At 43.2% G+C, this 22504-nt stretch overlaps 1 protein-coding gene across 1 annotated transcript in view; it reads left to right on the top strand.

Moving 5' to 3' along the window:
- Positions 1–11339: 11339 nt before the first annotated feature.
- LOC307240078 (solute carrier family 22 member 4-like) overlaps positions 11340–22504 on the top strand; it is a 50621-nt gene continuing 39456 nt past the window's right edge. The window contains exons 1-3 of the mRNA XM_080013687.1: positions 11340–11605; positions 12861–13043; positions 13172–13275. Of these exons, the coding sequence (XP_079869813.1) occupies positions 11390–11605; positions 12861–13043; positions 13172–13275 (503 nt within the window). The 5' untranslated portion in view covers positions 11340–11389. The remainder of the gene's footprint in view (positions 11606–12860; positions 13044–13171; positions 13276–22504) is intronic.

Here is a 22504-nt window from a genome sequence, read left to right as displayed (position 1 = left end):
ACTGATGTCACGGACATATGTTCCTGATCGTCTTACACGCACGGCTTGATGGATCTTGGTCAGATTATACATGTAAATTGGCATATCTAACATAATTGGTGTGCAAATGCCAGTCCAGTTCTTGGGCAGACTTGCATACGCCATGTGTCCACATAACCAATAGATGCTCAGGAATTGTTGCTTGTCCCATTGTATAAATTATCTGAGTTTGCTTACATGCTGTTGTTATCCCCACTGGAACTCCCAGAGCAAGAGTTATGTTGTCGCTTGATAGATTTGGGCCGAAAGGTGTGATTTTATCGTAGTCAAAAAGATTTAGGTCAAGACCTGTAGGTTATTGTGCTCGAAAATTTTTTTAAGCCAAGCCAGGTCTCAGCCAAGTGCTCTTATCTTGCTGCAACCTTCAAACTTGGGAAAAATTCAATGGAACAAAGCAGAAGCTGATGCTTACAAGTTTTATTGTGTATCAGATAAGTACAGACACAGCAACAAAACTCAGAATTGGTTTTGCGAAACCCGAACTGATTTCTCCCTTTGTTCTCATTTATTTTATAGTCGTGGCGAGGTATTGCTCTTTACATATCTCGTCTCTTTTTATGTCATACAAAAATCAGAAATATATTTTGAGCCAATTGTAGTCTTATTTCTTGGTTTAGCTGTTCTCTGATGTCGCTTCTCAGCTAGCCAATCGCAGCCTTCATAGCTACATTCATTTGTAATTTTCTGTTGGCTGCCAATTAAAAAAAACAAGAAGACTGATTTTTGCTGATTCCTTAGTTTAGGGCTTGTCCCTTAATTGACTTAATTGTCTTCCGTGGCTCCATCTGGTTGTTTACAGAGTGTACTACTTTTCAAAGGTACTTTTAATTGATAGTTTTATATCCAATTTGGTATTAAATTGGGTGGTTCTTGTATCGATTTTTGTATAACATTGGGGGTTTTCATGTGGGGTGACTAGATTTAATCATAACAGGTTACTAATTAAACTACAACATTTACCCCTTTGTGACTTCTGCAGTCACATTCTAATAAAAAATAATGAGGATTAACAAGAGATAATAAATGGTTATGTTGGATAACATAACATTGTAGATGGTAACAATGAACATACAGGATATAATGTGCTGTAGGCAAACACGCGGTACATAAATGTGCCTGTGAGTGAGCGTAAAATCAAACTACTGTATGTGAACATATAAAACTACTGTAAAACGCAACAATCATAGTGAGTATAAGAATGCATAGACCAAACGTAGTGAGTGTAAGAAAAAAACCCATAACATAACATCTGGGTTGAGCAAAAACATAACACAACAACTGTGAAGAGTAACACAACAAACTGTGAAACAAAGCCCCTATGAGGATCAGTGAGGTATGTGAGAAACACTGGTGAGGGGTTTGTTGTGCATGAACAATGGAATGGTCATATTTGGTTATCAGAAAAAACTGTATATACGCGATAAATGTTTAGTGATAGATTACCAATTGACAACCTTCAGATAACAACAACCTGAATATAATAGGTACACAAGAAACCAGTTATCTGTGGTGACATATTGGCAGTGAGGTTTTCCTCACCGCCATGCGTTCATACGTTCATAGGTTCCCCTATTCAACCGCTGAATTCGCTGTAGTTGTTGATTTAGGTTACAGATCTGCTGGCGCAGATTGTCATTGACAAGCAAGAGTCTGGCTACTTCATCTTTGTGTAATGCCAGTTGCTCGAGGTTAGCCCTAGCTCTGAGGCGGGACCTTAGTCCCTGGTTCCGCCGTTGCCCCCTGACACATATTTTACGTAGGAGGATGGCTGCTGCTGGTGAGATCCTGGCCAGAAGAGACCGGAAAACCACCAAAGACATAGCTGCCGCTGTTGCAGGTCAAGCAGAGAACGGGTTGACTGTGGTTTCTGGGTCCTCCTGTGGCGAGTTGTTTGGAGGGGTGGCGTCAGATGGGGGCTGAATGATGAGTTGGAGGAGTACGGTGTAGTGGGGCTGTGACTGAAAGGTTTCATCCAGTCATCCTGGTCGACCATGGCTTAGGAGGAGTAGTGGATGTGGACTGGAGTTGCAGAGGCGAGGGGAGTCGACCATGCGTGGGGTACGGTGGTCTCCTCGTAGTGGTGGAGGCCGGTTGTAGCAGTCTGCCTTATCGGTCATATCTCTGGTTGTGTAGTGGTCCTTCAAGTGGGACGGGTAGCGTTGCTTTGACCTGGGCACATAGACTTAAACATTCGGGTGAGAGACACACTGTTAGGCCCACGGCCTCCCAGTGCCACTACGGGCCGCTCTTGCCCCATCTGCAGCTCCCTCCTTGAGCCAATTGCACTCTCCTGGGATCAATTACCTGCATCACCCTACACAGTATTTAGTCTCCAGCTTCCCAGTCATTCTTTGCCAGACCGTCAACTAGCTTACCCGAGTTGTACAGCTACTGGCTCCATTCCTAGTTCCAAGTTCCTAGCTCCTAGTGCTTGTTTCAAGTCCCTAGTTTATGTCTCCTTGTTTCCTTGTTTCATCCCTTACCTGCTTGTCTCCTCTCGTCGACCCAGTCTGTCCGTCCATCTCCAGCCAGCCCGGTTTACCTGCTTGTTTCCGCTCGTCGACCAAGGCTGTCCGTGCTTCTCCATCCAGCCTGGTTCCCCGTCTCTCCACCCAGATCCTGGACCCCTCCTCCCGGTCATCATCATCCCTGCCAAGCCCTGCTCCATCCCTACCTGACCGAGTCCCCCCGGCCAGCTCCACCGTGTGGGCTAATAAACAACCTTTGTCTGCCCCCCGTCTCCCTGTGTCGTGCGTTTGGGTCTCTCCTAGCCCTGGTCGTGACACACACATTATGGCAACATTGTTTGGTCTAGGTCCACGATGTGTAATGTGTAACTCACACAGGGTTTTCAAATGTTCCTAGAATATATTTCTTGAAACCTGAACATAATCTTGTCTACACAATCCATTAATTACATAAAATCTAAAAGTGATGAATACTAACTGGACAATCGGATCACTACTGATGTGGTGTAATTTGTATGTGGCTTTTGTTGAAAGAAGACAGACCTAACCGCATTAGTCTTCCAGTTAGCACTTCATGCTAAGGTCACGCCATGTGATCATCCTTACTTTCCCATCATCACTAATGGCAGGAATGAAACTCGGTATTTTAAAACAAGCAAAGCAATGGAGAAACTAGCGGGGGAGATACGGCTCTCCCTGGGGATCACACTTTACCAAATGCTCTGCCACTACAAATTTTGGTTTGACACAACAATTAAAACATTAAACTGATATCCTGTATATCACAATCAGTTACACCACTCCGTGTACATTGGCCTGTACACATTCATGGAATAAAAATAAAACAAAAGACAGTTTACAACAGATAGAAACACAAACAGCTTTGTAGCAAGATAGAGGCTACAGCATGTAATCAACGCAATAACCCCAGCACTAAGTTTCCAAGCATATTATGCAACAAGACGTAATTCATCTCCATAAGAATGCAACAACACAGCTGACATAAGCCCATGTCCCTCATCCACAGTTAAAGTAAACCATCAAACCCAACATGGAATAAGTGCAAAAGCTTGAATGAAAAGCGACGAAACCTTTTCCCGTCTAATGGCTGGGCAAGCATTGCCTCATTCCACGATCCGAAAAACAACAATAACCACAACATCCAACAGAGGCCATGCCAGGGTATGACCCTGAGGAGACAAAATTGAAATAAAATAAATGTTATGACTCAAATAATGAACGTTCTTTTGTGCCGGCTGGAGTTATAAGGGAAAAAATAAACTGTGATCATTCAACATTCAAGACTCAAGATTCAAGAGGTTTATTCGTCACATACTACATATACATACTTTCATAACATATATGCAGTGAAATGTAATGCAACGCACCCGGTGATTACACACAATATGTCCTCGGAAAAATTTCTTTCTAATAGACCAACTAACTGACTCCTAAAGCATAATACAGTAAGTTGAATACTTATAAATATCTATTAAATATATAGAATAAAATAAAAATATATAGAATAAAATAAAAATCATCTTGTCCTAAGTATTTTAGCAAGTCCTGTGTATTCACCACACAAGCAGATCAATAAACCATCAGTATTTGAATTAGTGTGCTGCCATTAATAAAAAATAAAAATCTGTCAAAATAAATTTCCGTAATGTGGCAGAAGAAACATTACTGGATGCTCCACTTAACTTCAACAATAAGTTATGCAACTAGAGAGGGTAAGGAAAAAATGTGATTCACTTGCTAAAACATTTTAAAATTAAGCGTTCAATACTATATTCCTATTTTTTTTTTATAATTCTTACTTATACCCTTAAAGGTACAATTATTAACTGCAAACAAAAAGCCTGAGATCTCAGCAGTCATCAGTCTAAAAGAAGCCTAACTGGCATTGATCAGAAACATTTGATCAACTATACATTATCTCACAGTCAATTTACGTTAGCCAACTCCTAAAAATCACATATATTATGTGCTAAGCTTTGAACTGCTAGACTTACCTTTTGGCCAGGGAGTATTTAACTATAAGTCACATCATTCTGCAGGCTGATTAGAGAAAAATTGAGAGGTTATTTGGCATTTACAATCAAGTTAACACCTTTATATAAAAATATATGTATAACGACAATAACATAGCCAGCATTTAAACTGAGACCATCTTAGACCGAGGCGGGCTATTACTAACATATTTGCAAATCAATGACGCAATCACTTTCGTCTATAATATGTGCCTAATTCTGTTACTACCTAATATATTTAATTTACTAACTACTCAAACCTTTTCCTAAAATTTTATAAAACTATTTAATTTTAATTCACCAGTATTCTTACTAGAATTTAGTTTTTCTTAGAGAACGTTTAACGGTAGAGCTCAATATGGGGGATAGAGCGAAATTCACTCAAGGTCTTTATATACTTGCATTTATTTAATCTCAAAATAATTCCAACTGAGCCTATTAAATAATTGAATTTGCAAATCAGTTATATAGAAATAGTAATAATATCAATAATTTCCAAGAGCCTTTGAATGCTGGGCATGTTATGGCCTTTCTCAATTGTAGAGTAATTCTCTTCGATCAATCCTGTTGTCAGTCCTTCAAGTCTTCCTAATTAGACGCAGTCACATGGCGCAGCACCTTGCGGTTGCCTGTGCCGGCGCTCCGGTTGACTCTTGCACTTTTTAGTATTTTTTTCCATTTTTTATCATAATGTACGCCAAAAAAGCATCGGCAGTTACCTCATACGACCGCGATGCACTCATTGATATAAAAATTTCCCTAAACGAACAACTTTGGGACTTTTTATCCGTGGAAGCAGAGTGGCCGGCGGAAATCCTACGCGGGAACACTCTCAACAAACAACAACAACAACAAAAATGGAGCCGCTGTTCCACGAGCGGGCCCACGAAGGAAGCACCGAGGTAAACGAGACGGCATTCGGGTCAGAATGAGGACGCAAACTTACCGTCCACCTCTGCCAAGCATCCTTCTTGCCATCGTCCAGTCCCTGGAGAACAAGATGGATGAACTTCGAGCGAGGATTAAATTCCAGCGAGCCACGAGGAACTGTTGCGTTCTCTGTCTGACGGAGCTATGGTTGAACCCACTGGTGCCGGATGAAGCCATCCGTCCAGCCGAGTCCTTCTCCGTGTTCCGCGGCGACAGAACGAGGGAGTCGGGGAAATCCAAAGGTGGAGGCGTCTGCCTAATGGTAAACAACCACTGGTGTAACGCCAACAACACCAAATTCCTCTCCCACTCCTGCTCGCCCAACCTGGAACAGCTAACCTTCCTATGCCGTCCATTTTATCTCCCCCAGGAATTTAGCACGGTCATTATTACAGCCGTTATATTCCACCGCAAGCGGACACCGACGCAGCTCTGTCGGTCCTGTACGATATGTTGTGCGGATTTCAGAACAGACATCCCGACGCGGCTGTGGTGGTGACTGGGGACTTTAACAGGGCCAACCTTAAAAAAGTTCTGCCTAATTTCCACCAACACATCACGTGTGCCACCAGGGGAGACAGAACTCTGGACCATTGCTACACACCTTACAAGAACGGATACAAGACCGTCTCGCTCCCTGCTTTCGGGAAATCAGATCACGCCACGATCTCGCTTGGTTCCTGTTTACAGGCCTCTGATCGTGCGAGAACTGGTGGTAACGAGAGAAGTGAAGCGATGGACGGACCAATCGGAGTGCGCTTCAGGACGCTCTGACTGACGTAGACTGGGACATGTTCCAATCAAGTTCAAGTGACGTCAGTGAGTTTACGGAGGTTGTAGTAAGTTTTGTAACTACGCTAGCAGATAGCATCGTTCCCATGGTGAAAATTCGGAGATTTCCAAACCAGAAACCGTGGGTTGATAAATCCATCCTTGGCGCTCTGAATGCTCGCACGGCCGCTTACAACGACAGTCTTGTATCCGGAAATATGGACAATTACAAAGCGGCGTCGTACAATCTGCGGAGTGCGGTGAAGGACCGTAAACGGGAGTACAGAGAGACTGTGGAGCTACAGATGGAGCAGGGGGACACCAGACGCTTGTGGGAGGGGCTGCGGACTATTACGAATTACAACAGCAGCTCCTCCCCAGCCACGAGTGTGGACGCCTCCCTAGCCGACCAACTCCTTTTATGTGCGGTTCCAGTCTGGCAACAGCACCGCTAGCTCGCCGGCTAATTGGAGATACACCGCTGGGGATGAGCGCGCACTCTCAGTGTCCGTGCACGAGGTCAGGAGGGCTCTGATGTGTGTGAACACCAGGAAAGCTGCGGGCCCAGATGGCATATCTGGATGAGTACTGAAGACCTGTGCTAACCAGCTAGCTCTGGTGTTCACTACAATATTCAACATCTCCCTGGCTGAATCAGTGGTCCCATCCTGCTTCAAGAGGTCCACCGTCGTTCCTGTCCCGAAGATCACCTCTCCTGCCTGCCTGAATGACTACCATCCGGTGGCTCTCTCCTCGGTGGTCAGGAAGTGTTTCGAGAGGCTGATTAAGGATTATATCTGCGCCTCCCTCCCCCGCACCTTGGACCTGTTGCAGTTTGCGTACCGGCAGAACAGATCCACGGATGATGCGGTCTCCCAGGTACTGCACACCATGCTCACGCATCTGGATGGCCAGAAGGGGGCCTATGTGAGAATGCTGTTCATTGATTATAGTTCAGCACAACACCATAGCCCCCACTAGACTGGCTCTCAAGCTGAAGGAGCTCGGACTGAATGCTCCGCTGTGTGCCTGGATCCTGGACTTCCTCACAGCCCACCCCCAGGTGGTCAGGGTGGGGAAGCTCATGTCAAGCTCCCTCACCCTGAATACAGGATCCCCCCAGGGTTGCGTCCTCAGCCCCCTACTGTACTGAGTGTACACACATGACTGTGTGGCCAGGTCCAGCTCCAACACCATCATAAGGTTTGCTGACGACACCGTTGTCGTGGGCCTGATTACCGACTGCGACAAGAAGGCCTGCCGCGAGGAGGTGGCTGACCTGTCACTCTGGTGCCAGGACAACAGCCTCCACCTGAATGTCAGCAAAACTAAGGAGCTGATTGTGGACTTGAGGCGAGGATCACAATCGAGGACGCACGCACCCTTGGTGATTAATGGGACTTCTGTCGACAGGGTGAGCAGCTTCAAGTACCTGGGAGTCCACATCACAGAGGACTTAACATGGACTGTACATACAGACACTCTGGTGAGAAAGGCGAGGCAGCGTCTTTACCACCTCAGGCAGCTGAGGAAATTCCGGGTCTCGGTGAGGATCCTCAAGTCCTTCTACTCTGGAGCAGTGGAGAGCATCCTGACAGGCAACATCACTGCCTGGTTTGGGAACTGTACTGCCCAGGACAGGCGGGCCCTGCAGAGGGTGGTGCGTTCCGCTGAACGTACCACTGGAACTACCCTCCCCCCCTTGCAGGAGTTATAAACCAGGAGGTGTAGTAGCAGAGCCCGCAGGATCATGAAGGATCCTCATCACCCCAACAACGGACTGTTCCAGCTGCTGCGGTCAGGCAAGCGCCTCCGCAGTCACACAGCGAGAACAGAGAGACTAAGACTGAGTTTTTTCCCGCAAGTCATTAGAACTGTCAACGCTGACCTCACCAGGGGTCCTCACTGAGCCACACAAATAGGCTCCACTACCTTACTGTACTATTATGTAGCATACTGTATCGCATACTGTGTCACTGTTCAGTGTTGTTCGTGATGCCGTATTGCTGCGCCGTACTGTTGTATACTGTGCTGTATTATCCCAAACACTACCTCCCTTCATTCACATGCCACTTTAATTCACATGCCACTTTAATGCACATATCTGTTTATACATAACTGCCTATTCCATATACATAAGCATATTCCCTCTTTCTATTCCATTTTAATTCATTTTATTTTATTGTATTTTATTTGATTCTATATATTTTTATTTTTATTCTATAAGTATTCGACTTACTGTATTATGTTTGAGGAGTCAGTTAGTTGGTCTTTGAGAAAGATTTTTTTTCCGAGGACATATTGTGTGTTATCACCTGGTACGTTGCATTACATTTGACGATAGTGGAGATAGTGGAAATGTAATGCAATGTGATAACACACAATATGTCCTCGGAAAAAATTTCTTTCTAAAAGACTAACTAACTGACTCCTAAAACATAATACAGTAAGTCGAATACTTATAGAATAAAAATGAAAATATATAGAATCAAATAAAATACAATAAAATAAAATGAAATAAAATGGACGATGACGAATAAACCAGTTGAATCTTGAATCTTGAAACTGGTCAAAACTGCAGCCAGTGGATTCCTGCTTAAAACTGTGGAAATAAAACACTGAATAGATGGGTTGGTTAATCCATCAATACACAACTACAACATTAATCGATCCATCGATATTTTCAAGTTTAAACTTAAAATTTTTTGAATGCCCAAATTAAAAGCCATTGAAACGGTGATAATGACCAGGGTGTGGCAAACTGTGTTTCTGAGATAATCATCCTCAAAGTTTTCCTACACTTGGTGACGTCAGCTTGTCTTCTTCATTGGTATACGCCACCTTCACAATAATGTCTCTGTGTGTGTGTAAAAGTAGTAATATTTAAAGGCTGAACTCTATCAAAACAGTTTCACATTGTGACTTCACATCACATGGAATATGGAGGAATGATTTTCATCTGGACGGTCGCTTTATAGGAAACAATTGATGGCATTGTTCAGCGCTGTTCAGCATCTCGGTAAGTGAACTGTGTTTCCCCATTTAATCCAACAGGAATATTTAACTTGATGGTTTAACATTTATCTAAAAATGAAACTTGTTTTTGAAAAAATACGTTAAGAGATTTGAAAAAAACAAGAAGGGACACAAATCTGCAAAAATCTCATTTTCCTTCTAGAAGGGTTTTTTCACCTTATTAGGCGGCTCTCGGAAATTTTAGAAATGCGCGACAAGTCAGGTTTTGCTGTGGTGGGTCACATATGCTTCCTCTAGGACAGATAATTTGTCATTTTAACAATATCTTGTACCATTATGTCAATAGCTATATCAAAAGAATCCCAATGTATTCTGCTCGTCTTCTCCTTATATAACTTCTGTCAACGTCTCTCTTTTACAAACACATGATCGGTGATTCATGCTTCTTTGGAAAACAGCTGCCTTGCTGACGTTACTTACTGACATTATTTTGTTTTCTGTATTATAAGATAAAGTGTTTTTGTATTTTTTCCACGACTCATAACCCTGTGGTTTCTTGGACATTGCTCCGAAAATAGTTGTTCCAGGTCAGCCGTAAAAAAGCCACAGGTTACATGCAAAATTAAATTTTACCGTAAATACATTAACTATTTTTTCGGACCCAATATATATATATATATATTTCTTTTCTTTATCTTACAATGTCCTTTCCCTCCTTCTTGCCTTGTCTGGACCCTGGTCTTAGGCCTTATCTTGCCTTTCTCTTCCTTCTTGGGCTTATCCGCACCTGTGCTGGATGCTGATTCTGGCCTGCCGTCTTTCACAGGAACTAGCTCCTTCTCCTTACTGCAGTCCTGTCTCAGGTCTCCCCAGAGACGACGCCTCCATGTTTTGCTCCTCAGCCCTTTTGGTTGTACCATATCCTCCTTCCTTAGCAGTTGCTTATTTCTCAGGGTCCAAGGTATATAAGGTGCATCAGGGCGGTGGAAGCCCATAATCCAGCCCTTGCTGACAATTGCTACGCCGATGATGTGCAATTGTATCTCTCTTTTAAACCAGCTCAGTCAGATAGGTTAGCAGTACTACGGGAGAACTACTTCAGATAGACATACAGATTGACAGATAGATGTATAGATAGACAGACAAACAGACAGACAGGTAGAAAGAGACAGACAGACAGACAGATGTATAGATAGACAGACACACAGACAGACCGATAGATAGGCAGGCAGGCAGACAGACAGACAGACAGATAGATAGATAGATAGATAGATAGATAGACAGACAGATAGATAGATAGATAGATAGATAGATAGATAGATAGACAGACAGATAGATAGATAGATAGATAGATAGATAGATAGATAGATAGATAGATAGATAGATACAGTAGATTGATAGATAGATAGATAGATAGATAGATGGATAGATAGATAGATAGATACAGTAGATGGATAGATAGATAGATAGATAGATAGATGGATAGATAGATAGATAGATAGATAGATAGATAGATAGATAGATAGATAGATAGATAGATAGATAGATAGATAGATAGATAGATAGACAGACTGATGTGTAGATGTATAGACGTATAGACAGACAGACGGATGGACATATACATAGATGGACAGGCAGACAGATGTATAGATAAACAGACAGACAGACAGACAGAAAGACAGACAGACCGATAGATAGGCATACAGACAGACAGATAGATAGGCAGACAGACAGACAGATGTATAGATAAACAGACAGGCAGACAGACAAACAAATACAAAGGCAGACAGATAGACAGACAGACAGACAGACAGACAGACAGATAGATAGATAGGCAGACAAACAGATGGACAGAGAGACAGACAGACAGACAGACAGAAATGAGAGAGATACATGTATAGATAGATGGATAGATATTTCAATTTTATTTCATGTATTTGTTGTTTTTATTTGTATTTTATATTTGTATTCTTTACTGTGTAAGTATGCGTTATCTAGCGGACGTTGGTGGAACTGTATCGTGTGGGTTTTTCTTTATCGTAGTGTTGTGCAGCGCTGCTCCACCCGAGGCAGCAATACACAGGAGAAGATAAGTAGTTTTTCTAGAGGCTCCGTAGAGGCTCCGAGTAACAAAGGTTGTACTTCTGCACTTCCGCCATCTGAAGCGGGACCATGGAAGCTACGACGGACTATGAGGAGTCCACCGCCTTCCTGGGCCAGTTTGGATGCTTCCAGAGAGTGGTGTTCGTCCTGCTCTGTGCCAGCACCGTCCCTAACGGCTTCAGCGCCTTCTCCGTTGTCTTCCTGGCCGCTGCACCCCAGCACCACTGCCTCGTGCCCGGGGACAACCTGACGGAGGAGTGGCGCAGGGCTGCCATCCCTCGGGAGGTGAGTGATACCTGCACTCGCCTGAGTCAGAAAGGTGTGTGACGGGTCGTCCAGCTGCGCCCCCTTGGACATAGTTTGCATTCTGATCATTGCAATTATAACTAGATAACCGACATCGGAACAATGGGCAATAACGATGAAGTAACCGGAATTCAAGAAAACTAGGAAAAACAGTAATTTTGCAATAAGTCAAAAAACATAAATAAAAATACTGAAAAACAACGAAAACTTTGGCGATATATCACTGACCCGAAAATGTACGATCACACGATATATGTGATCGTACACGACGGTATCAACAATTTAAATTCTGACGCAAAAGTCGAAAATTGGGCAAGTTTGCATGACACCTGTATATAAAACCTGTACATATCATTATTATTAACTATTTGTTAGTTTATTCACATAATAACCACTCCCTATGAAACAGTACAGGTACTCCTCACTTATCGACCGAGTTCCGTTCCTAGGACCCGTGTTATTTCACGGTAAGGGGGCGCGGCCATTGCGAAGGCTAGTGTAGTGAATACTGACAGACTGCGGGAACGAGACTGATACTGAGAATGGAGATGAGATGTATACAGTATATATAGTGTATACAGTATATATAGTTTATATAGTGTATATAGTATGTAAAGGGTGATGCGCGATGAGATGCTTGACACTGAGACGCCATGCACGCAGTATATACAACTCTATTTGTCTAACTCGTCCAAATACTCTCCTTTGTGTACATTAGTTCTATCCCAAGGTTTGCTTAAAATTCTTTAGTGCCTTGAACCTTTCACTACTGTTGGTAAAATGGTAAAATACATATTTAAGGTCAGATGTTACCATCACAGTGCCGCCGTCAGCTGTTCAAATACATAGATTGAAGAATGAGATGTTCAATCTAAATGTTACATTTAAGAGACATATAAATCCTAAATATGAATCTTAAATATAAATGTAAAAATAAAATCTTGAATATTCTACTATTTTCTCTGTGAACCTAAATATTGAAGTATTAGAATAACATTTTCAAAAAATGTTATTCTAATACTTCAATACTGTCCGAGCATTATTTAATTCCATGACACCTGCTTTAGAAGTGTGTTCAAATTGCAAGCAGTTGGAACTTAGGTTCAAATATAGGAATATATAGACAGATGTATATGTCCTGTATATCTATATTGGCCGTATTAAGCTTCACCTTTCACAGAGTGAAATGAGGAATGTGAAGTGCAGGACTGATGGAGTTTGTGTGAACTGGAAGGTGCTGGACGGCAGAGAGCAGCTGAGCAGGTGTAGCAGGTACAGGCTGGACGTGGTGAGAAACCTGTCCGCCCTGGGATACGCTCCAGGCAGGGACGTCAACCTCACCCAGGTGGGACGGGAGGGCTGCCTGGACGGATGGAGCTACAGCCAGGAAACCTACCAGTCCACCATCGTCACTGAGGTCAGTGTGGGAGTGGGAGTGGGCGTGTGCAGGAAGGACATGGTTGAGATTTTGCAAAGCATTTTGCATGTGCCTTTTTTCCCTTTTTTTTTTATCCATCTTTCTAATTTCTGAAATATGTGTTGAAGTTTAATCTGGTGTGCAGCGATGACTGGAAGCAGCCCTTCACCTCCTCCATCTATTTCCTGGGCGTGCTCTGTGGATCCTTCTTCTCAGGTCAACTCTCAGACAGGTGCTGAACACGTAGAAAAACTAAACATTTAAAAGCTGTCCATCTTTCTTAACCATGGAATTATCAGGAATCTCTCTTTCCGCTGTCCTGGTTAAATATAACTTCTCCTAGAAGCCAGCTAGGAATGATGCCAGATTATGCCGCTTCCTTCCTAGTCTGGTCGCCTAGTAACCTAGTAGCCGAATAACTTTGTAATAGTATTTAAACTCCTTTTACTGTTCCATCGACAATTCCTGCTCCGCTTCTGTGAAATAAACAACACAGTCTTTATTCCACTCTGCATTCCACTTCTTATCAGGTCAGGCGTTAAATTGCCAGGACGTGCATGTACAGTAAATACAAGTTAAGTCAAGTTAATCAAAGGACTTGATGAGCTTCATGTTGCACATAGAACTCCACAGTTTCCTGGTCCAGGAAACTCCCAGAAAGAAATGCAGTCCTGTCAATTACATCCTGCCTTGCGTTCCATTTCTTCATTACAGTGTGGAGGCGTGTTCTGGCGCAGGGCCAGGGAATGAAGATGAGAAGGCAGGCGGAAGCGAAACAGTTCCGTGTGTATTTATTGCTCAGTCTTTTAAATAAAAGGTGGCTCGCAGGCCAATTTGAAAATAGTCCATGCGCTTTAGCCCTTTGGTGACCTCACGCTGTCCGGCTTGCACGTCAGGCTTGACTCGCCCAGTCCCACATGTCCTGCAAGCACGCAGGTCCTCACTGTGGGGACAACCAAACATTTATTATTTCCTGTGTTTGGGATTGGACGAATCAGTGCAGTACCTCCGTTGATTCGCCCGATCCGCAGCAGCTGAGTGGCCCCAGGATGGGAGCCTGCACCTCCTGTCTGCAGCAGCTGCTTGACCACACCCCCTTTGACTGCCACATACGGGAACACTAACAATAAGCAAGTAGCTGCCAAAAATCCATGAATTAGATCCGGCAATATAACACTATAATATAACAATTCTTACAGCAATATAACACGGACGATAACACTATAAGATAACAAATTTACACTTGGAAGGGTGTTTCTAATCTGAGTCAGGGTTCTTGCTGCAGTGTTTTGTTGGAACTGGAGGCTTTTCTACTCATCGTCAGAAGGCCAGGGAGCCTAATGTGGTCTGGGAGGTGGCTTCGTGATATTGGCATAACCTGATTTGATTTAGTTTTTATTCAAGTTTTAATGCCCAAGCTACATTTCTGGAACTTGGCCACCAACTTAGACAAGTGGACGCCATTTTTGGATTGGTTTGGTTTGGTTTGGTCGGCTTTTTGGGATTCCCCTGGCTGTTAAACTTCATTGTTTACTTCAAATAAAATTTATCTGAAAACAACAAGTGAGGAAAAACCTCCAGCGGTGCTGTTCAGTCACATCCTTCCGGACGTTATGTTTAGTATAGTTATAGTTTATATCAGTTTGTGACATATTTGTCTTTTGGTTGTTGGTAATTTATTATATTTATAGTCTATGGATATTAAAGTATAAACTCTATTTGAGTTTATACTTCATATCTCAAAATTATATTATATTATACGTGCAAGCGTTTAGTGGCTGCAGCTGTCTCTCGGGTTCTCTTCAGTGGGTTTTTGCATTATTGACTAAAATCCTAAAATTTGATCTGTCGCAGAAATTTACTACTGCACGTATCTAAATTTGTATTATTGTACCCAGGGGTGAGACAAACCAAATAAAGAATTGATTCCACAATAACTTTAGCCTTAGTCTTAGTATTATTTAATGTGTTTGCAAGCACAGGGAAAACAAATGCTTCTCACTCGAGTCGCAGCTAGGTTCTCCAACAATGCAAGCACAGGGAAAACAAATGCTTCTCACTCGAGTCGCAGCTAGGTTCTCCAACAATAAGTTGGGGTCGACAGCTTTTCTGAGGATCTTGCATACAAAGGTCATGACAGTGACGAATCAAGTGTGGTCTGGTGTGATCTTTCCAGTTGTGGTTGACTCGACAGTGATGAATCAGGTAAAAGCGTTTTGTTGGTCAGTTGGCTTGATGAGAGTCTATCAGCTTTCTAACAACAGGTTAAGAGGTGTGAACCTCAAGTTGAAGTTCAAGTTCAAGTTCAAGAGATTATTTGTCGCACAATAAGCTCTATGAGCTCTAAAAATACTAAAAATACCAAAATGTGCGTAATCGACATGAAGTGGGCTGCAAGGGGCGGCGCAAATGTCACGACTCTGGGTTCTATTAAAGGGTCGCTTTAATCTGCAGTTTGTCAGTCCGTGGTCTTAAAATAAAGAGGCAGACAGACGCTGGTTTTTACTTGTAAGGGTCGGGTCAGAGATGTCTAACAGTATATTTTCAGGGAGTAAGAGAATTTATGGTCAGTTCGACGTCACAGATACAGACAATATACAGTCAGCTCAACCTGACCTTGGTCAGGCCAAGATAAGGCAATCTTTGAGGATGGGCCAAGCTTTTTGGCAGGAACCCAAGGGAGGACACAATCTAAAAGGTTTGTGAAAGAATTAACCCTGTGTGCTGAAATAAAAGTGTGTGACTGGAAGCTGCATGAGTGCATATATGTTTATGTGATTACATGGATTAAGATATATTGTTACTTTGGGATGTTTGGAGTCATTAATTCAACTTAAAAATATTTATTTAATTTGTCAAACCTACCTAACCTATGTAACCCTGTAAAAGCCTTCAGATTGATAAAAGATTTCCCTGTCTGGAATAATTGGTGATAATGATTGGCTATTGCCTATGTATATGTATATATTTTGAATTTCATGTATATTCTCCCGCTGAACTTTTTGCTTCCACATTGAGCTGCTGTAACAGTTGAATTTCTGAATTTGTAAAAGTACTATCTTTTTTTTTTTTTTTAACCTGTGCTGTCAGCATGCTGGGCATACAACACAGAGTATTTGTATGCCATTGCATTCAGGACAGAGTTACTCTGCAAGTGGAGTTCAAGTTCTCAACCTGCAATGCAACTCTTTATTCATTCTTAAATCATCAAGAACTGCTGCAATCACTCTGTCCTGTGGATGCCGTGTAGAATGACAAGAGCACAGTTTTTGGTTATGGAGAGCCACCACCAACCCCCCTCTTTGGAGAACTATTTATCATGTTTGGGTCTTTGGGATGACAACATGTACTGAAAAACAGTGAATTAGGTCCAGGAAGACTGGAACTACAACTGGTAACGTGGCCTCTTCCTGTCATAATTGTGGCAGCAAATGAGGGAGGAAAGGAGAGGAATGCAACCAGGCGCGGCTCTCCGCAGGTTGCAGCACAACCCAAGCCACCAGGTGCAAGCCGTCAGGACTCCAGTCAGGCCGGCAGGGGGGGCCCACCAGGGGGGCCCACCCAACCGCCCCCGGCCAACCACGTCCCCACACCGACCCGTCAGCGACCAGCCACCCCAGAAAAAAAAACTAAAAACCCTAGTGCTCAATGTGTGCTGTTGGTAATTGCAGTTAAAATTGCGGGGTTGGGGGTGCGAGTCCTTCAGGCAAGTCAAACCCGGATCACTCGCACCCCTCCTGTCCCGCAGACCCTGGTCCGATGGAGTGTTGTTCGGAGTAGGATTGGTGTGCCAATGTATGTGTTCTAAGCTAATGTGAGTGGGATTAAAATTTTGGGACGGACGAGAAGCACGCTTGGGCAGGAGCGTGACAGGCAAGATGGCAGCCGCCTGCCGCATCCCCACCCACATAGCCTGCACCCCGCCTATCCCGCAAGCCCTCTGCCTATTGTGTGGTTTATGTGCTGAGTATGAGTTTTGGCATTGGGAGAGATAGGTGAGTCGTGACCGGATCGATCCAGGGGCGCAGCAGGCCAGGGGGCAACCACTCAGACCCCTCCCCCCGGACCCAACCGCGCCCCATGGCGCCCACCTCCCGTACCCGGTGAAGGCACCCTACAGCAATCAGCCAAGGGCGCAGAGTGTCCACCATGCACCTCCGCCATGCGCCTCTGCCATGTCAGGCAGCTCCGGGCCCCCATCAGGTCCCTGGTCAGCCCCCAGCCGACGAGCATGCGGACTACAGAACAGAGGGTGGCAGAAGGCACCCCCACCCACAGCCCCCCCCAGCGACGAGCTCCCAGTGCACCAAGAGCGTCAGAGGGCAGGTACCTCGGCAGCCCGGTGGGATGACAGGAGACCGCCCCCCACAAAGGAGGCCACATGGTGAGCCCCGCGCCTAGCACAGCCAGCCAGGCTCGGGACTCAGGTTGACAGGACCAGACGGAACGCCTAATGAGCCCCGGCACAACGGGCTACTCCTCCCCACGGGATGCAGAGGGACACACAGGCCCAGCAGCACGCGACCCGCCGACCACGGGGCCCGACACCCGAACCAGCCACCCACAACCCCCGCCCCCAACCTGAGCCCCAGAACCCACAACCACCCCTGGAACCTACACACGGATGCCAACTGCAGGTACTCCCCGGGAGCACGAGACAGGCCAGCTCAACTCAGGAGGACCCCCACATGCCCCAAAGCACAACGACATTGTACCGACTTAGGGAGATTCAAGTATTAAATGATGGAGTTATGTCAGTGATAAAAGTAGCCCATATTTCATTAAATGAATAAACATTGTTTTGGGATATTGCCAAAAGTTTTTCCATTGAGATGTAATCTATTAATAACTGCAACCATTGGGATGTGGTGAGATTATCTCTCCTTTTACAATTGAGTTATATTGTTTTCTTGGCCATCCACAAAACCCATTTTAAACATTTTGTGTTCCGTGATATGGGCTCTGTGCAAAATCTTATATTGGATGAGTTGCATTTTGGAGTTGCGGGTCATAGAAAAGGTGTTGTTGCAAATAAGCTTCCACAGGTTGATATCGGTGGGAACAGCAAGGCCTCTTTCCCATTTCATTGTAGGTAAAGATAAGGTGTCGTCTGTTTTTAATAAAAGTTTGTAAATTCTGGAAAAGGGATTTAAGTGACGGATATGAGTGAGATGTTCAATCATTTCAGGTGGTTGTAGGATGTTGTTCGTCAATTTGATTTTATTTTTTAGAGACTGCTGTAATTGAAGGAATTGAAGCAAAATTTGAATATCTAAATGAATGGAACTGTAACCTGACCGATATTATACCCTTGGGTTAAGGTTGGGAAGGATATAAGCAAATTGTTTTCAAAAATGTGTTCCAGATGAGTAATTCATTGTCTTTTCCAAGACCTAAAGATTATTGGTCTGTTTTTAACCAAGAAATCTGGGTTGTGCCAGATTGGCGTGAATTTGTTTGGAGATAGAGTGTGACCACTGAGTTTGAGGAATTTCCACCAGGCTGACAGAGTTGTTGCGATAAATGGATTTTTAAAGCAATTACGTTTCCTTATTGATTCAGTAAGGAATGGGAGATCGGATAATGATAACTCCTGACATTCAGATTGTTCAATGTCTCGCCATCCATGGGCCAATTGTTGCTCTGGTTGTAACCATTTAATTATAAATTGAAGATGGTTTGCTAGATAGTATTATCTAAAGTTTGGGGCTGCTAGGCCTCCACATTCTTTGTTTTTCCTGTAGTGTTGCTAGTTTAATTCTCGGTTTCTTGTGTTTACAATAAAATTTGTTGACTATTGAGTCGAGAGTATTAAACCAATGTACTCTTGGTTGCTCTGGGGTCATTGAAAATACAAAGTTTATTTTTGGAAGTATATTCATTTTCACTGCTGCTATCCTACCAATTAGTGAGATGGGTAGTGTTAGGAGGTATGCTGAGTGAACCCAGGTGCAGAGAACAAGGCAGAGGCGAGGTGGCAAAAATAGAGGTTTACTCAAAACAAGTACAAAAACTGGGCAAAAACAAATAAGACGTCTCGGGAGCTTGGAACAAGAGCGTTGTCATGAGGTTAGACAAACTCAAGACTGAGCGCCCAGGACACAAACGACAGGGTCTAAATAGGGATGACCAAACGAGACACTGGTGAAACATATCATCTAATGAGGCAGGGTAATCAGGAACAGAAATAGGTGAAGCAGAGCAACCTTGAAAAGGCAGTACTGGCGGCATCTAGGGGCTGATGCTGGTAGGACCCGGGCGAACCCTGACAGGTAGGTTGTTCCATCGAATGAGGTTTTCTTCAATGGATTTGAGCAATGGAGTGAAGTTAAGGGTAAACAAATCTAACAGATTGAGGGAGATATCAATACCAAGGTTTCTAATATTGCCCGTTGTGATGGTTAAGTGAAGTTTCTGGGTTGCAGCATTAGAGTCCCCCCCACTGAGTGGTAAGACTGTGGTTTTGGTCCAATTTATTAAATAGTCTGAGATAGCTGAGAATTTAGTTATAAGATTGAACACCTCCGGTAGGGATGATATTGGGTTCTGTATGTACAACAGGATATCGTCTGCATACAAACAGATTTTGTGAAGAGAGTTTCCTGTTTGTATGCCTACAATATTACTGTTTTGATGGATACCCGCCGCGAGGGGTTCAATAAAGACGGCGAATAGTAAAGGGGAGAGCGGACATCCTTGTCTTGTGCCGGGTTGTAGAGTGAAACGCTGTGAAGTGTAACCATTGGTGAGGATCAAGGAATGAGTGAATGTTTTATATATTCGATTCATTATCCAAGTGATATAGGTTCTAAATATGTTATTGATGTCTTGCTCCTGATGTATGTTATTCTACCCTGTGAATCTTTGATGGCTGTAATAAGTGATTTTTCTCTATCACGTTTCAATTGATTTTTGAAATTTACCAGATTTGTCATTGAATTCAAAATAATTTGCTCTTGTTCGTTGCTAAAGGAATTGTGTCTTTTGATGGATGATAGTGTCAAGTTGAGATGTAATTGTCCTGATCTCATTTTGGATTTTCTCAGAAGATGAGTGGGCTTGTTGGGAGTGCAACTCCTTTAGTCGCTGTTCGAGTTTATTTTGGCATTCTTGTCCTTTCTTTTTCTTGTGAGTGGAGAATGAAATAATACTTCCTTTTAGAACTGCCTTTGCTGTTTCCAAAAGTAAGGATGGTGATATTTCTGGGGAGTCATTCAGTTCAATGAAGGAAGTCCATTCTCTTGTAAATAAATGGTTCAATTCTTTATCTGTCAAAAGTGAGGTGTTAAACCACCACCTGCCGGGAGGGATCCGGTTTGTTTCATTTATCAGGTTGAAACTAATCAGCCTGTGATCGGAAATTACAATAGGGTGGATTTCTAGATTAGTGATTTTGGACAGTGCGGAGTTGCTTGTCAAGAAAAGGTTGATTCTAGAGAAACTTTGGTGGGGTGGTGAATAATATGTGTATTCTCTAGAATGTGGGTTATTTGAATCAACAATCCCCAAGAGCAAGATCACGCATATATTGTTTTATAGTGTCCGACGAACACCAGGATTTGGGAATATATTCGGGCTTGAGAACGGTCTAAATTTGGATCCAGTACTGTGTTGAGGTCTCCTCTCAATATGATAATCGATTCAGAGAATTCTAAAAGTTTTGAAAATATATTGTGAAAGAAATTTGAGTCATCCTCATTGGGGCCATAAATATTAGCTATGGTTAATTTGACGTTACCTAAAATTCCATTATCATTATGAAACGCCCTTCTGGGTCTGATATTGTGGTTTTATTTTGATATGGGATACTTTTATTGATCAATATAGATATACCTCTTTTTTTTGAGTTGTATGATGCAGAAAACATCTGATCAGACATCAGCTCCCGTCCTTTGCTTTTAACCAGCTCCTTGTGCTTGAAGTGTTCAAACTTAGCAAAGATGGAGCGGGGACGGTTCCCCATGCGGTGTCCCAGTCGATGAACTCCGTGAAAGGTGATCTGCTTCACGGTGTCCGTCAGGAGTCTCAGGGCGGTGCGGAGAAAGTCTTTCACCATATTTTCTGGGGACTCGGTGTTGTTCTCTGGGATCCCAGAAAAGATGAGGTTGTCCCGCATACTTCTGGATTGAATATCCAGGATAGTCTCTTTCATTATTTTATCTTATTTTTTTACAACTTCCATCTCTGCTGTGAGACGCTTTGTGGAGGTTTTTAGATCCGCGTTCTCTTTTTGCATCTCGCCGACTGTGCGGTGCAGGAAATCAAGACTGGCTTTGATCTCGGTAATGTCTTTGAGAAATGGACCGAGCTTGTCCAGCTTCTTGTTAATCTCATCCAAGACACTCACCTCTACAGCACCTTGTATGAGATCGTCTATGTCCGTTGCTGAGTCGGTCTTCTTCCTTTTCGCGGGATTATTGCGGTCCTGGTCGTCTTCCATCACGTATGCGTTATAAAAAAAATCGATATAATCCTCGAGGTCCTCCACTTTGGTTTCGCGCGGTGTTCCCTTTTTTTATACATATATATAAATATTATTTGCAATTCGCTTTGTTATTTTGTCTGAGGTGGGGCTACCGGTGCGTTAGTTAGTGTAGCAGGGCGCCGCCATGTTGGGTCTCACTCACTTCTCACTTCTGCTTCTGTCTTCTCGCGAGATCACAGCATGCTCCCCTCAAACATGCTGCTCTCCTTGAACATGCAAAAGTACTATCTTATGTCGTGGAATTTTCAATGCCGTTCTGGTGAGATTAACCGGGCTCCGCTACCAAGAACGAAAACTGGGTTCTATTAATGGAGTTATTCTATAGAATAATACTTAGACACACTTCCACCAGCGCTTTATCGTAAGTTCTGACATAAATTTAATCAGGAATGGCATTTATACATAAATAACACTCAGGGGGTTCCAGACATGTACAGTATATTGAGAGGGCGAGTGAGTGGCAACATAGCAGAGGGATTACTTCCTCTAAGGGAATTTAAATAATTAGTGTGTGGATGTGAAATCCCCCCCTTGCTTCCTGGGAGATTATTATTGTAATTAGTTTACAGAAGGGGCATCCTGTTTTGTTTAGGTTTAAGAAAGATATTAAGAGGTAATTTATATTTTTCTTTTATACTTATCTTATCTAAAGACTTTAGCGCTGATTACATTTTGCTTGAAGCTGTAGCCACAGTCAAGCAGACATACCCAAAAGACATACTCCCCTAAGACATACGGTATATAATTGATGCAAATATTTCCTTGCCTTTTCCGGCTATGCAAGTTGTTGCTGGCGTTAAAATGCAGCAACTGCTGTTCCATATCCTCCCATTCACCCATCATTACATACAGTGTTTTTCATCCAATAGAGCTTGCCAGGTGTGCCGTGAAAAATGTTTAGAATGCACTTAGTAAAAATGAATAATGGAAATTATCTCTTGTGTTGCAAGATCAAAATTGCAAGGCTGTCACAATA

The sequence above is a fragment of the Zeus faber genome (assembly GCF_960531495.2).
Source record: "Zeus faber genome assembly, chromosome: 14".
NCBI classification, from domain to species: Eukaryota; Metazoa; Chordata; class Actinopteri; order Zeiformes; family Zeidae; genus Zeus; species Zeus faber.
The sequence above is the reverse complement of the archived record's forward strand: the minus strand, read 5'-3'. Positions and strand labels throughout refer to the sequence as shown.